General features: G+C 46.0%; 1 protein-coding gene across 1 annotated transcript in view; it reads right to left on the bottom strand.

The window, feature by feature from the left end:
* LOC144827590 (maternal DNA replication licensing factor mcm6-like) overlaps positions 1–15,870 on the bottom strand; it is a 520,545-nt gene that overhangs the window by 66,543 nt on the left and 438,132 nt on the right. The window contains exon 14 of the mRNA XM_078685842.1: positions 13,040–13,148. Coding sequence (XP_078541968.1) covers positions 13,040–13,148 — 109 coding nt within the window. The remainder of the gene's footprint in view (positions 1–13,039; positions 13,149–15,870) is intronic.

Here is a 15,870-nt window from a genome sequence, read left to right as displayed (position 1 = left end):
CTGTGCTCACGCGGCCATCTCGGATGCCCGCCAAGCTCCTCCTCCGATCACAGACGTTATTGATTCGATTACAGGGAGGAACACTTTTGGGGGACAAGGGTCCAAAGCTGATCCTGATTTTATCAGCTTAATAATATCTGTTATTTGTGACTCATTACTTTCTTTAAATTGCGTTAAGCTGAATTCAGGGTTATGGTACTAATTGACTGGGTGCCAAGATTAGACTTAGATGAAAAGTGTGAGTAAATATTTACTTTTGCATAAAAGTAGTTGGCCAGAGCATCGCAAAGAGCTTGTGAAGGGGTGGGGGCAGCGTCGGGTACTTTTCCGGCCAGTTGCTTCACTACTTCATAAAGTTTTTTGTTTGAATTATTCGCGGTTTCAATTTGTTCACTATAGAACCTCCTTTTTGCCTCAATGATCATCTTTTTATATTTTACAAGTTCCTCCTTGTAGCGCGTTTTGTTTTCCGTAGCATAGGTTTTACGCCAGTGTCTTTCGTAGTTCCTGCATTTTTGTTTTTGTTCTCTGAGAGCTTCCGTGAACCAGAGTGCGGAAGGCGAGGACCTATTTTTGGAAATTGTTTTCTTTGGTACCAATAAATTCATGGAATTACTTATCCATGCCGTGTTTTGATCCATAGCTATGTTTGGATCAGTGGAAATGGCTGGACGAGTAGTATTCAAGACCGTTCTAAGTTGTGTGCTGTTTATATGTCTTTCCAGACATTAAAAGGCCCCCCACTAGTTTCAGCCACCTTCTTTATGAGAACATAATTAATAGATATCGTTAAAAGGATGGCATGATGATCGGACCATGGAAGCGGAAGGATATCTTGTATATGAATCTCATTTAGGTTAGAGAATATACCATCCAGCGTGTGGCCAGGCTCATGTGTAGATGAGGTGACCAACTGGGAGAGCCCCAATGTTTCCATGTCGGTTAATAAGACTTGTGTTTCAGTGTTGTCGATTTTTTCCAGATGGAAATTAAGGTCGCCTAAGACCGTGAAGGAGTCCTCTATCACTAAGGATTCAAGCATGGTGTTCAACTTTGAGAGAAATTCTGAACGCGCTCCTGGAGGTATATATAGGAGTGCTCCTTTAAAATTATACGACGGGGTTAGCATGATTGAGAATTGGACAGCTTCCGATGTTGAGGAAGGGACTGTGGAGGTTCTTACAGTAAAAATATTACGGGAAATTATTGCCAGACCACCTCCCTTCTTTCCCTGTCTATCTTGTCGGTGAACCACGTAACCTTCAGGTACTGCAACCACTAGATCTGGGTCGGACGCGCTATCCATCCAGGTCTCCGTGACAAATAATATATCTATATTTCTATCAGTAATCAGATCCGCTATATCCGGTCTATGCTTACCCAAAGAACGGCCATTAATGAGTGCTAATGTTATTTTTGTGTGTTTATTGTTCTTAGCATTTCCGGAGTTAGCGGTATTGTTAATTAAAGGAAGTAGGGATTTACAGTGTGGACAGCTTATAACTGTATATCCAGGTACCCCTTCCCAGGAAAGCAGGTATTAAAAGAATCTGTTACCTTGGTGTCCAAATCCAAAGACGTATTTTATTGAGCAAGAAACAATTATCAGCTTTTCACTTGCTAAACTGGGTCAGAATACGGCCTTTCCTTATTTGTTGCAGTTACCAGATCCAGGGTTGCGAAATCAAATATTAAGGGTCAGGGTGGGATGTAATCCAATCTACTCATTCTGCCCAAACAGGTCGAGGATAATAGTGGTCTATGTCCCTTGAACATAAACGTTTCCTTGCTGCATATATTAATGGATTGTTTTTTTATTCGGCAAATTGGATTACGTTTTTAAGAACTTTGTTTTTTAAATAAGGTACTCTCCATAGGGGGAAAGCTGAGGAGATGTTGTGAGAAATGAGTTCTTTAGAAGTGGCAGTTGGAATTGCTCAGTTTTTACGGTCAGTTAAATAGATTTTTATGATGGATTATAATGTGAGGGGATTGCTGGGTAGTAAAATGGGACGTTTTAGAATGTTTTATGTACAACTGTCTAAACAAACTTATTTTCTAAACCTAAAAACAAAACAATGTGGTGTCACAGTGAAGTCATAGGCTAGATAAGTGTAGTACACCTTTATCGCTGACTGGACACTAACATCTGTTAGCAGCAATCAAACTAGCTCAGCTGAAATGAGAGTCCAGTAGCTGGATATGCACTTGCAGTTCCTGGGGGTCTGTGGCACACCACAGAAACAGGGGTGGAGTGTTAGGTTAGGTGTAATGTCTACATGTAAGCCCTGCCACATTGCAATATGTTGTGCAGCATGATAAATTGAACTTGCAAACCATCTCCGGAGAGATGGGAAGTGCCTCACCACCTTAAATATGGTTAGGGCATCTTGAGGGGGATTTCCTGAAGTCAAAAGTGTACTCAATGATGGCCTGTGTAAGTGTTTTTGTTGTACCTCATTTCAAGTAGGGTGATCGGACATCGAAATAGTGTGTGGCCTCTTCCTGCACCCCTTCACTATCAGCTGCAAAAAAAAGACTTAAGGTTCTTACCATAAGAATGCTACTGTTAGACCTGGCATCCTTGGCTTAGTTCCCTCTGTCTTTTTGCCTCTACCTTCTGTATTTTTGACTGTATGAAGGACTTCGTTTTTTCTGGTTTTTGAACTAAGTGTTCTTTACCACGGCTGTTCAGTGCTAAAGTGCAAGTGCTCCCTGTGTAAATTGTAATTATTTGGTTATCCATGATTGACATATTTGAGTTACTTGTCAGTCCCTAGTAAAGTGCACTGTGCGTGCTCAGAGTCTGTAAATTGGCCACCCACATGAGTAGCCTGTAAACGCTCTCATGCCATCTACTGCACTGCAGCTTTACTCTGCATGTCGACATGGCAGTGTACCCACTTGGTAGGCCCGAATATTCCCTTTTATTACATGTAAGGCACCCCTAAGGTAGGCCCAATACAGTCCCATGGTCAGGGTGCAGTGTATGTGAAAGGTAGGACATGTACTGGTGTGATAGTGAAATACTGCTAATTTTGTTTTTCACTATTGCAAGATCCATCTCTCCCATAGCTTTTCATTGAGCTGCCATGTAACCACTTACAAATGTAACTTTCAATTGGGAAGGGAAAGAGTTGGATGTCCTGAACTCAGAATTAAAAAAACACACATCTTTCTGGGAAGTTGGTTTTTAAATTGTTTGCTTAAAAATGCTACTTTTAGAAAGTGGTCATTTTCTTACTTTACAATTCTGTGTCTCTGCCTGCCTGTGGAATCCACATCTGGTTTGGACTAACAGTTGGGCTGTTTGTGCATTTACACTAGACAGTCCAACAAAGGGAGCAGAGGTGTGCCCCGAATATCCTGATTAGCCATTACCAGGCTTATGGGCCTTCCTGAGCTACAGTGGTGGGGGGAGTTGTCACAAACACCGGAATAGGTCTGGGCCCGTCCTCTCACAATGCTGCCTCCACCCTCTTGTAACGTGTCTGGAGCCAAGACAGGGAAGGCAGGATCTGTGCACTACAAAGCCTATATTTTGAAGTATGCCTGCTTCAAACGCAAAATCGGGCATAAGTATTTGACCTGTAACCACACACTTCTGGATCAAGGAGGAGGAGAACTGCTACTCTGATGTTGATGTGTTGTGCTGGCCTGCTGCTTTCTGCTTCTGTTTTGGGCAGAGGAAGGACTGGACTGTATTTTCTTATCTAGCTTATCAAGGGTCTCCAATTTTATTTTATTTATTTATTTAATGTATTTTTATAAAGCGCGGACTTTACCCAAAGGTGTCAGAGCACTGTACAATAGAACCAGTTACGTTACATGAGAGAACTGTTACAAAAATGGAACAAAAAAAATAGCAGGCCATAGAATCAATACAACACAGTCAAAAGGAACACAATATCAAACACAGAAAGCACAGAATGTACAAATAAACATAAATATATATGACAAATTTACAATGACTAAAGAACTTCCTGTGTCTCGCCTCCTGTTGGAAGTCTCAGGCCATCAAAGACTTAGTCAGCAGCTCCCTGAACTCTTTTGCTGGGGATCCTGACCTAAGTGGTGGCAGTTCGGGGCTCTGAGGTGGTTTTGGTGCTCAAGAGTTGAAAATCCATGCATAGCCTTTCAGCACCGTTTTCCCTCCGCAGGTTTACCATGCGGTTGAAAAACCAATGCACCGCAGTGGTGTGGCCAAAAAATTGATGCAGCGCCTGCTCACGGCTAGAAGAACTGCCACCGCCTGGGTCCAGAGCACAGGGTCACCAACATCCGAGAACCCTGCAGCGATCCCGATGCAGGCCCCTCTGTGTGGCTGAAGGAATTAACGCATTACCTCTTTGGGGCCAGAGGAATAGACACAGCGCCGGTTACTACACCCCACCGCACCTCGGTGCCAAGTTTCAGTGCATTGCCCAGCAGTAAGGAGCTGCTTTTGGAATTCAATACCACTTCTCATCATAGTAAGGAATTGACGCAACATTTTTCTCGCATGCGTGCACTAGGACTGATGTCTCCATTCCCCTGGGAATCATGAATCGATGCATAGCTTGTGTTTTCTCATACTTCCTTCGCAGCGGTTTTTCATTTTGGATTTTAATGCATCAAAAGGTACTTTGTGCTACAAGTGATGCATCCATAGAGCTATATGGACTGAATTGCTTAAACCTTTAAAAAGTGATATCTTTGATTTTGTGTGTTGGATTTTTGTTGTTTTGGTCTTGTTTAGATTAGATGAAGATTTGTTATTTTTCTAAACTGGTGCGGTGTCCATTTGTAGTGTTTTCACTGTGTTACTGTGTGTTTTATGTACAAATGCTTAACATATTGCTTCTAAGATGGGCCTAATTGCTCGTGCCAAGCTAAAAAAATTAAAAAGGGTGTGAGCAGGGGTTCTCTTGGGTGTGTAACTCCCTTACCCTGACTAGAAGGAAGGGTCTCTACTTGGACATGGTGCACACCACTTCCAACTTGAGACCCCATTTCTAACAACTACTTATATTACATGTATTCATACAGTCTACATTACTGTCATGACTGCACTGGGATGGGTTTTAGTTATGAGTAAATGTATTGTGAATCCATTAACCAGGCACATATGGCGTCCAATTTTGACTTTGGTAATTTTACCTAGTAGTCTCAAGATACCAAAACATTCTGTCAGCAGATGCTGCAGTGTCCAGTGTATCTATCAAGACTACCTGCTGCAGGTCGTTTCAAGCCTTTAGCATACCCTTCCATGTCTGCTGTGTACCCTACCATGCTCAGTCTAAACACAGATATCAACCTACACGAATTCTAATTAAAGACCGTTGCAAGGGCTTTGTGCTGTACAAAAATGGAAATGCAAATCTGAACATGCAGCTTGCTGATAGTTTCATGTGGGTCTATAATCTTACACTATGTGCTCATAACTCTCTGCGGTAGCTCCAATGCCTGTGGCCGTAGCTGGGAGTGCAGTCAGGACTCAGGCCTGATTTTAATTTTAAATTCTGAGGTTTGCATTTTTGAATTCTGATTATTTTTTGTAATAACCGAATATTCGTATCTTTTGTCATTTGGAAGCAAACAAAATCCACATGTTAAATCTCCGCTTGCACTAAGTCCTACTTCAAGTCTAATGAAGATAGCCCTCAATGAAGTCATGAATTCTGCACTGCGATTATTCAATGTTTACCCACAATGCTCATCTCTTCATTTAGTCTGATATTTTAACGTGTTTCATGGCATGGGAAACTTTTTTTGGTGGGGGCGGTGGGTTTACAAAATTAGTTATTTGTTAATACTGTGATGCTTCTAAGCCAGTGCCACAGGAAAATACCTGTTGCTTATGCTGGGAACAAGAAGATGAGGCACACAAATAGGAATTGGCAGAGTCAGTGTGTGTAGCCTGAATTTGTCAACACAAGCAAAACCAATTTATGCTACTGCTTCCTTTATTTGTAAAAGAAAGAGTGCCGTTCCCAAAACTCAGCTCAAAAGTGGCGGGGCTATTAAATCTCAGTGGGCCGAATACCTAGGCATCATTGTTCTGGTTCCATCTCTGGCCTCTATTATAGCCTTATAGCCCGCCGTAGAGGGCTATACCGGCTATCAAAGGCCCTCTCAAGCGTTAAAGGCCCCGAGCCGAAGGCGAGGGCCTTTAACAAGGGAGAGGGACTTTAATAGCGGTATAGCCCATCTACGAAGGGCTATAAGGCTATTAGAACATTCTGTCACTAGAGGACAGAATGTTCTAACAAAAAAAACAAAGCCTTTTGGGAGCGTGAGGGCATTGGAATCCCCTCAGGTTCCCTGAAGCCTCTGTTCACAGCCAGAGCTGTGAACAAAGAAACATTGGAATGTTGGAGCTCCAGGCTTATACCAGCCATTATAAGCCCAGAGCACTCCAATTGTTTTCAATGGAGCTCCCAACATTCCAATGTTCTAATATCCACTTTCAGACACCCTTTGCCGCCCGGACTTGTTCCTGAACGGTCGCTCCCTCTCTCACCCCCTGGTCTCACGCACTGTGGGTGCTGCTGGTCGCACTTGGGTATCATTACTAGCGCTGCGTGTCTCCTGTATTGCGCTGTGTTTGCCTGCATCGCAGCTCGTTTTTCGAGAGCTCTGAAACTGACCTGGAATTGCCTTTGGCGCCGCTCGCTCCGCTCTGCATTGCAGCGCGACAGTTGCTGTGGCTCTCTGTGCTTGCTGGCGCTTTGACTGGACAGTAGGCGCTTTGGTCCATTTGCGGCCCCTGCCTCACTTTCCCTTTGACCCTCCATTTTGTTTGTTGCAGTTCCCTGGCCCGCCCCTCCTCCCCGCTACCGCCTCCCAGCTGCTGCCCCTCCCACGCTCCGCCCCCTCCACTACCCATTTATGACAGATGACCCAACGCGCAGCGTTCACGCGCAGCGGTCGCGCCCCAGTCGCGCCGAAGGTGCGCCAAAGGTAAGCCCGTTTACGCCCGTCCGCGCCAGGACCGCGCCTAGCGCCAGACCCCCTGGTCCAGGCAATGCCCAGCCCTTCCGCATTACATACGACGCCTCCACCCTCCTAGCCCTTAACCCCGGCCGACTCTCCAACTGCGCCCAAGCCGCTCCTGGACACACCCATGGACCCTTCACATGCTACTCCTGCAAGTTCGACGGCACCAAGAAAAACTCCTCATCCAAGATCACACAACAGATATCTGACTCCAACCACCTTAAATGCATCCTGCTCAACACCCGCTCAGTCCACAGACACGCCATCGACCTCTGGAACCTACTAGACACCATTTCTCCCGACGTCGCCTTCCTAACAGAAACATGGATGAACGCCTCATCTGCCCCAGACATCACCATTGCCATCCCGGAAGGATACAAGATCATCCGTAAGGACCGCACCGACCAAACAGGAGGAGGCATCGCTATCGTCCATAAGAACTCCATCCGCATCTCAACCAGCTTAGACGTCAACCTTACCAGCGCCGAACACCTTCACTTCCAGATCCACACCGACCCCAAGACCACACTCAGAGGCACACTCCTCTACCGACCTCCAGGACCCCGTGCACAATTCAGCGACGTTATCACTGACTATCACCCCACACGCCCTCCCCTCCGAGAAATACATTCTGCTGGGAGACCTCAACTTTCACCTGGAAAAAAACAATGACAGCAACGCCACCTCCCTTCTGGACAATCTCGCCAACCTCGGACTCAAACAACTTGTCACTACGCCCACCCACATCGCAGGTCACACACTCGACCCTATCTTCACCTCCAGCAAACATGTCTCCTTCAGTCACACCACTACTCTCCACTGGACGGACCACAGCTGCGCACACTTTATCTACAATAAGACCACAACTCACAACCATCCTCAACCTACTCTGCGAAGAAACTGGAACAAAATCACCATCTACCAGATCTCCTCATCGCTTCTTCAAAACCCCCCTGCCAACTCCTCAAACCCCGACCAAGCAGCCATTAACCTCACCCAATGGCTATCCAACAGCGCCGACATCCTAGCACCGCTGAAAAAACGCCAAATCAAACTAGGCAGCAAAAACGCCTCCTGGTTCAACGATGATCTTAAGAAATCGAAGAAACTCTGTCGCTCCCTCGAGAAGGCCTGGAAAAAAGACCCAAACACCAGCACCAGGGACGCCTTCAAAAACGCCACCCGCATACACCACCAACTAATCCGATCTGCCAAGAAAGCCGCATTCAAAGACCGACTAGACAACAACGCCCACAACAGCAAGGAATTATTCAACATCGTCAAAGAATTTACCAACCCCTCAGCCAACTCCAACGACATCACCCCCTCTCAAGCCCTCTGCGACTCCCTAGCTTTGTTCTTCCACAACAAGATCGCAGACATCCACAACAGCTTCGACAACCGACCCGGAGACCAACCCACCCAACCTTCTGCAGGACCTTCACCCCCCTTGAACATCCTTAATGACTGGAACCCAATCTCCACTGAGGACACCATCCGCCTGATGAACTCCATCCACTCAGGATCCCCCACAGACCCCTGCCCTCACCACATCTTCAACAAAGCAGACTCCATCATAGCACCACACCTCGGGTTTCCGCCCTTGTCACTCCACTGAGGCGGTCATCCTCGCGGTGCAGAATACCCTGAGGCAGAATGCTGATAGGGGGACCCACCAGGCTCTGGTACTACTGGACCTTTCGGCGGCGTTCGACACGGTTGACTATGCCATCTTGGTCAACCGTGTCGAACAAGCGGGTCTCAGGGGCCCCGCATTGAGCTGGATTCGCTCTTTCATTACAGGCCGCACTCAATCTGTCAGATTGGGTTCTTTCACAGTTCCCACTACACCTACCACCTGTGGAGTGCCTCAGGGCTCGTCATTATCACCTTTGCTTTTTAATTTATACCTACGCCCTCTTCTGTATTCTCTCAGGGAAGCGAACGTTACCATCTTCAATTACGCAAATGATTTGCAGCTCATCTTTCCTTTAAACACCAAGGACTCAGTGAAAGACTTTCAAAACACCATGTCTCACATCCTGAGTTGGATGAGCTGCAATCATTTGAAACTTAACCCAGGCAAGACTGAATTGGTCTTGCCTGGGAAGAGTGTACTTAGCTGGAACCCTAGCTTCTGGCCATCTAGCATGGGAGTTCCTCCGCCCAAGTCATCTTCAGTTAAGAGCTTAGGGATTTTTATCAGCGAGGATCTCTCCCTGAAAAGACAGGTAGGCGCAGTTGTGTCATCCTGCTTTTTTCAACTGAAGAAAATTAAGAAAATTGCCTGTTTTTTCTCCTCGGCTGCCCTTACTCAGATTGTCATTTCTCTGGTCCTGTCCAGACTAGATTTTTCCAATAGCCTCTACCTCGGGCTCCCAGCTGGAGAGCTAAAACGCCTCCAGTTGGTTCAAAACCAAGCAGCTAGACTTATTCTGAACCTATCTAAAAGGCAGTCTGTCAGATTAGGGCTAAAACAGCTACATTGGCTGCCCATTGAGCAACGAGTAGCCTTCAAAACTGGGTGCATTCTTTTTAAATCTTTGCATGACTCTGGTCCTCAGTTTATCAGAGATCTATTCAATAGATATAACCCTTCCCGTAATCTCCGATCTGCTTACAAATCCCTTCTGACCATTCCCTATTATAAGAGGAAGCGTCTCGGAGGCTGCTGCTTTGACCTCCTGGCAGCCACCTTCTGGAACTCCCTTCCTCCCCATTTAAAACTGAGCGATAATATCTTGAGTTTCAGATGCTCCCTTAAAACCTGGCTTTTTTCCCAGGCTTATTGTTGAGCCGCCCCATTTCTGTCTCTAATCGGTGTGCTGTGTTTCTTCTATAGCGCCATGAAGCCTCTGGGCGTGCGAGTGCTTAATAAATTTATATTAACATTAACACCTCCGAGACGTCATCAACTGCTCCCTCAACTCCGCCACCCTCCCGGAAAGCTGGAAACACGCAGAACTTAGCGCCCTTCTGAAAAAACCCACAGCGGACCCCACCGAACTCAAAAACTACCGCCCCATCTCGCTCCTTCCATTCCCGGCCAAAGTCATCGAAAAAGCCGTCAACAACCAGCTCGCCGCCTTCCTCGAAACCAACAAATCCCTCGACTCCTCACAGTCCGGCTTCCGAGCCAAACACAGCACTGAGACCGCACTCATCGCAGCAACAGACGACATTCGAACCCTACTGGGCAATGGAGACACAGTCGCCCTCATCCTCCTCGACCTCTCCGCAGCCTTCGACACAGTCTGCCATAGCACCCTTCTACAGCGCCTCAGAAACATCGGAATCCAAGGAAAAGCACTGGAATGGATCACCTGGTTCCTCACCGGAAGAACCCAGAGAGTCCGCCTCCCACCATTCAACTCAGAGGCCACTGAAGTCATCTGCGGCGTACCCCAAGGGTCCTCACTCAGTCCCACCCTCTTCAACGTGTACATGAGCCCCCTCGCGGCCATCGCACGCCAACACAACCTCAACATCATCTCCTACGCGGATGACACTCAACTGATCCTATCACTCACCAAAGACCCTAACACCGCCAAAACCAACCTACATGAAGGAATGAAAGAAGTAGCCGAGTGGATGAAGCACAGCCGTCTGAAACTGAATTCAGACAAAACAGAAGTCCTTATCTTAGGTACCTCCCCCTCCGCATGGGACGACTCTTGGTGGCCAGAGGCCCTTGGAAAAGCACCCATCCCGACGGACCACGCACGGAACCTGGGCGTCATCCTGGACTCCTCACTCTCTATGAACAGACAAGTCAACGCCGTTTCATCATCTTGCTTCAACATTCTTCGCATGCTCAAAAAAACATTTCGCTGGATCCCCACCGAAACCAGAAAAACGGTCACCCATGCACTGGTTACAAGCCGACTGGACTACGGAAACACCCTATACGCCGGTATCACCGCAAAACTCCAGAAAAAACTACAACGCATCCAGAACGCATCAGCCAGACTCATACTAGACATCCCGCGTAAAGACCACATCTCTAGTCACCTGAAAAACCTCCACTGGCTCCCCGTCAATAAGAGGATTACTTTCCGCCTCCTAACCCACGCACACAAAGCACTTTACGAACTTGGACCCGAATGCCTCAACACACGACTTTCCTTCTACACCCCCTCCCGCCAGCTACGATCCTCCAACCAAGCCCTTGCTACCGTACCTCGCATCAATAAAACCACCATGGGAGGCAGATCCTTCTCCTACCTCGCAGCTAAAACCTGGAACTCACTCCCCACTCACCTTCGTCTCACTCACAACCATCTTGCATTCAGAAAGCAACTTCAAACTTGGATATTCGACAAGTAACTCCCCACCCTTCTTCAAGCGCCTTGAGACCCTCCGGGTATGTAGCGCGCTATATAAATCTTCTGACTTGACTTGGCTTTGCCGTTTTATCACAATCTGGTCAGTCCCTGCTTTCTCACTCGGTGACTCCGTTCTGCTTTGTGTATTTTTCCCCTCTCTTGATCTGTGGAACATGTTTTAAGCGGAAAAATAAGTGTCAGTCACCAAACATTATTCTACCGCCTCAAATTAAGCACTGGAACCATCAAAGTATAAAAATATGCCCGGTGCTTTGCAGTCACTAAAACGGAATGCACACCGCTGTATGGACAACTCTCCAAGTCTACATGTGATGCACTCCCGCATGCTGTTCCATTACTCTTTCTATATAGGATGAAGTAGCACAACACTGCCTAATCTCCAATGGAAGTATTACGCCCTCTACAGTCTCTGATCGTAGAGAGGTTTAAAACTTTACATCTAAAAACGTGTAATGACTGATCTCTTAAGTTGTGCCATGGACAATATCCTAAATCAAATCGGTATAGCAGAAAAAATTGACATGAGTTATCACACAGCACTTCACAAGAAACAGATTTAAGACACTTCTGCATGCATGCAAAAAAGAGCTGCCGAACAAAAGTGTTGCAGCCAAACTGACTTATTACCCACACAGTAACAAGGGCTACATTTTGTTACAAATCACACTTGCCATAGAACGCCCACTGAACTAGGGCAAGTAACGTTCCTTCCAGTTTGACTTCGGACAGGTCTCGAGTGAGAACTGGCGCAGAAATGGGACGAGTAGGGAACACCGTGCGTGCTCGGCTAAACCTCCCAAGCTACCTAGCTGCCTCTATCCTCAAAACTCATTTCCACCAAGCTACACACTGGGCTCAATTTTGGACCTGCTCATACCTTTAACTCCTCCTTACTGCAGAAATGAAATGCAGCCCCTCTTTGAAAGAGATCTCTCACTCAGGTTTAGTCAAGTTGAGACTGTCCGTCAGTCGCTACTTCATTAAAAGGGAGAACGCTGGCTTGCCTCTGTAAATCAGCATGTTTTTTATTTGTGCAGGTTGTTCTTGTGGCCAGAAGTGTCTCTCACAGGTCATTTATACTTTCGGATAGTTTCTTGACCCATATCACAATGACTGTTCTCCATTTTGCTGCTTCTTAGGTCTCAAGCCTGACTGTTGTCTCATTGCAATCAAGCGGGTACAATTGAATTTTCTTTGCAATCACAAAATAACACACTGAAGCCTCCCTTCACTCAGGTGGCTGCAGCCAAGGAGACATTGTTCCAGTTACTTTGTGGCTCAAAACACTGGTTGGCTGCTAATGTTTTTTTTACCCTTTCCTCTTTTTTTTCTTTGTTAATATATAATTAGAACATTCTGTGTGAACGTAGAACACACACAGTTCCTCTGACTAAATATTGACAGTTATCTTCGAAGTTATTTCAGAAAACACCCAACAACTGGTTGAACAGGTGTTCTCGCCTAGTCCATCACCACAGACTGGCCCACAGTGCTCTACATGCCATCCATCGAACAATCCACCACCATACACTACCAGCATCCCACCACTCTGAAAAGATTCCTCCAGTTTCTCATCAAGAACACAATCCTAAGTTACTGGTCAATCCAATACAACCGTATACTTTGAGAATTCAGAAGACACATTTAAAAAGCATGCCCTGAAACCCTCCACACATTTTATCGTTTATAAATTGAGCTATAATACATTGTCTTACCGCCAACATTAGTTCCTTCGTCTGGATCAAAGCTGACATCAGGTGTGTCCACACGAATGATTGATTTATTAAGCAATCTGAAGGCTTCTTTGACGTGTTTTGGATGAACCTTGAATAAAGAGGATTTAAACAACTTTTTTTGCAAAGATGGGAAAATATTTCAAATAATCTTTATTTCGATCGTTTCAGATCATAAAAGATAAACACGTGAACATACTATAAAACATTAAAATGATTTCTGTAGTACAGGTTATTTTAAAAAAAGCCATAATTGAAGTCTAAAAGAATGTGTGATTTAAGCTTAAAAGTTAGTAGAAGATGCCATATTGGAGTCTTTTATAATTCTTGCGCGTGCTCTCCACATTGCCGTCAGGAATTTCGCCATGGCAAAGACAGTTGTAGGTGATAAGTCTGTTTTTAGCACTCTATACGCTGGGGCATAGGTTCGGAAACCCAAGTTCTAAAAGTATGGGACCAGCCAGTAGCTCCTGATTTTGCTGTACGCTTTACAAAAGAAAACCACATGAAGCTCACTTTCCAGCTTGTAATTGCATGCTGGACATGTGGCCAGCTCAAGGTTACCGTTCCAGGATTTGGTGAAGGCCCTCAGTGGTAGCGAGCCATATCTCCATTGCAGGAAAATCTTTCTTACATGCAAAGGGGACATGGCGTCCAAAACATACTCTGGTCTATAGGAGTCTTTTGCTTTGGTAAAAATGTCACTTAGAGATCCTTCTCTGATTGAACCCAGAGCTTTCTCGAGCATGAATTTGTAAAACAATCTAGAGAGTTCTTTCCTTGGGAGGTTTGTGGCAGTTGTTTCAGGACTACACCACAACTCAGGGATTCCAAGTGTAGTGCACATGTCCCGAATATACCTTAACCAAGGAATTTTGGACACGTGTACTAGCCTGAGCAACTCCTGTAATTCGCTTCTGTAGTGACCCAGATCCTGGCTGCTCCACAGACGTCTCCAATAGGTCAAAGGTTTTAGGCCCAGTTCTTCAGTAATTGGGCGGAGTGCCAAGTCCATTCTCAGGGGGAGGAGGGGGCTACTCGATGGAAGAGCCGCTAGCTGTCTTATAAAATTATTTTCAGCGACCTGAATATTTTGTAGTGATGTGTGTCCCCATAACTCTGCCCCGTAGGCAATACCTCCTCTAGCTTGCGCTTTATAGATATGTATTGCCGGTGTCAAAGGTCGAAGATAGGATTTCTTGGCAATTCTAGAAATAGCTCCCGCCCTCTGAATTAATTTTATAGTGGCCTTTGCTTTATGTTGCTGCCAGGTCAGAGTCTGATTAAGTGTAATGCCCAGGTACTCGATTACTTGAACTCTTTCTAGAAGTACAGATCCCAGCCGGGGATTTGGGCAATTTTTGGGTTTTTTGCTGAGAATCATGAATTTGGTCTTGGAGGGGTTTATTTCTAGACCCCTTTTGTTACAAAAGTCCAAGAAACCGTCCAAAACTCTCTGCAACCCCATGGGTGTTTTTGCCAACAGCAGGGTGTCGTCGGGGAACATAATCGCAGGCACCCTGCTATTGTTTAATTGTGGAGCATCAACGTTGGGGATCCTTCTCAGGTGTTCTATTACCCCATTTGTAAAAAGACAGAAAAGGGTTGGCGCCAACACGCATCCCTGTCTTACCCCTCGTTGGACAGGGAACCTATCTGACAGCCTACCATCCTTTCCGTATCTTACACGGGCGTAATTATCTGTATGTAGCCTTATTAAAATATGCAGTATATCGCCGGGAATACCCATATCTGCCAGTACCGCACACAACCTGGCCCGTGGGACCAGGTCGAAGGCGGCACGGAGATCGACGAAAACCGCATACCGTGACCCCCCTTCTAGGTGTGTTGTCTTCCAGTACAGAATGTTAAGTCTAAGTAACTGATCGACTGTTGAGACTCCCCTCCTGAATCCCGCTTGAAGAGGGCTTAAAACATCTGTCTCATCCATCCAGATTTGGAGCCTATCAAGGATTAGTCTACCGAACAACTTTTGGGTCACATCGATGAGGCTAATTGGACGGTAATTGGCTGGAAGCAGGGGCGACCCCTTTTTGAATATTGGGACCACCTCCGCTCCCAGCCAAGTGTCCGGTATTCTCATCCCCCCCAGGACTGCATTAAACAATATCCACAGGTAGGGTGCCCAAACATCGGGTTCTTGTTTGAAGAGATCGCCCGGCACCCCATCAAGTCCTGGGGCCTTTCCGGAGGACAGCCCAGCTAATGCCACCCTTATGTCTTTAATGGTAAAAGGGACAGCTCTCTGCGTGTTATGAGTGGAGGGTTTTATTGTTGCTATCTCCTCGTTGTCAGAGGAATATAGCTGCTGGAAATGGTCCTGCCAGACGTTTGGCGCGATATTTGGTTCCACAGCCGAGGGGAGATCCCCACATCCGTGATTTATGATTCTCCAGAATCTACGGGAATCCCTTTCAGCTAGGGATTCCGATAGATTCTCCCAATGCTGAACGTCCCACTCAATTTTAGCGTTGGTTATGAGTGATTTGTAGGTCCTCCTTTTGAGTCGGATTTCCTCCCTTGAGCCCCCCTCTTTTATCATGGTTAAGAGATCCCGCTTTGCCAGTCTACAGGTGTTGTTATACCATGTATTTTTGGGTACGCCCTGCGTTCTTGGTCGTCCAATGCTTAGAAAATCAGCCTCAAGCTTCTTTGTTAGATTTAGATGTAACTGAGCTATATCCTCGCTAATGTCTTTTGAAGAGTTAAGGCGCCATATCTCAAAAGCCTCATCTAGAATGGGAATAATCCCAGTATAGAGTGCTGCTAACTTTTCGCTACTGGAGGCAAGT

This window comes from Lissotriton helveticus, chromosome 4_1 (genome assembly GCF_964261635.1).
Source record: "Lissotriton helveticus chromosome 4_1, aLisHel1.1, whole genome shotgun sequence".
Classification (NCBI taxonomy): Eukaryota; Metazoa; Chordata; class Amphibia; order Caudata; family Salamandridae; genus Lissotriton; species Lissotriton helveticus.
The sequence above is the reverse complement of the archived record's forward strand: the minus strand, read 5'-3'. Positions and strand labels throughout refer to the sequence as shown.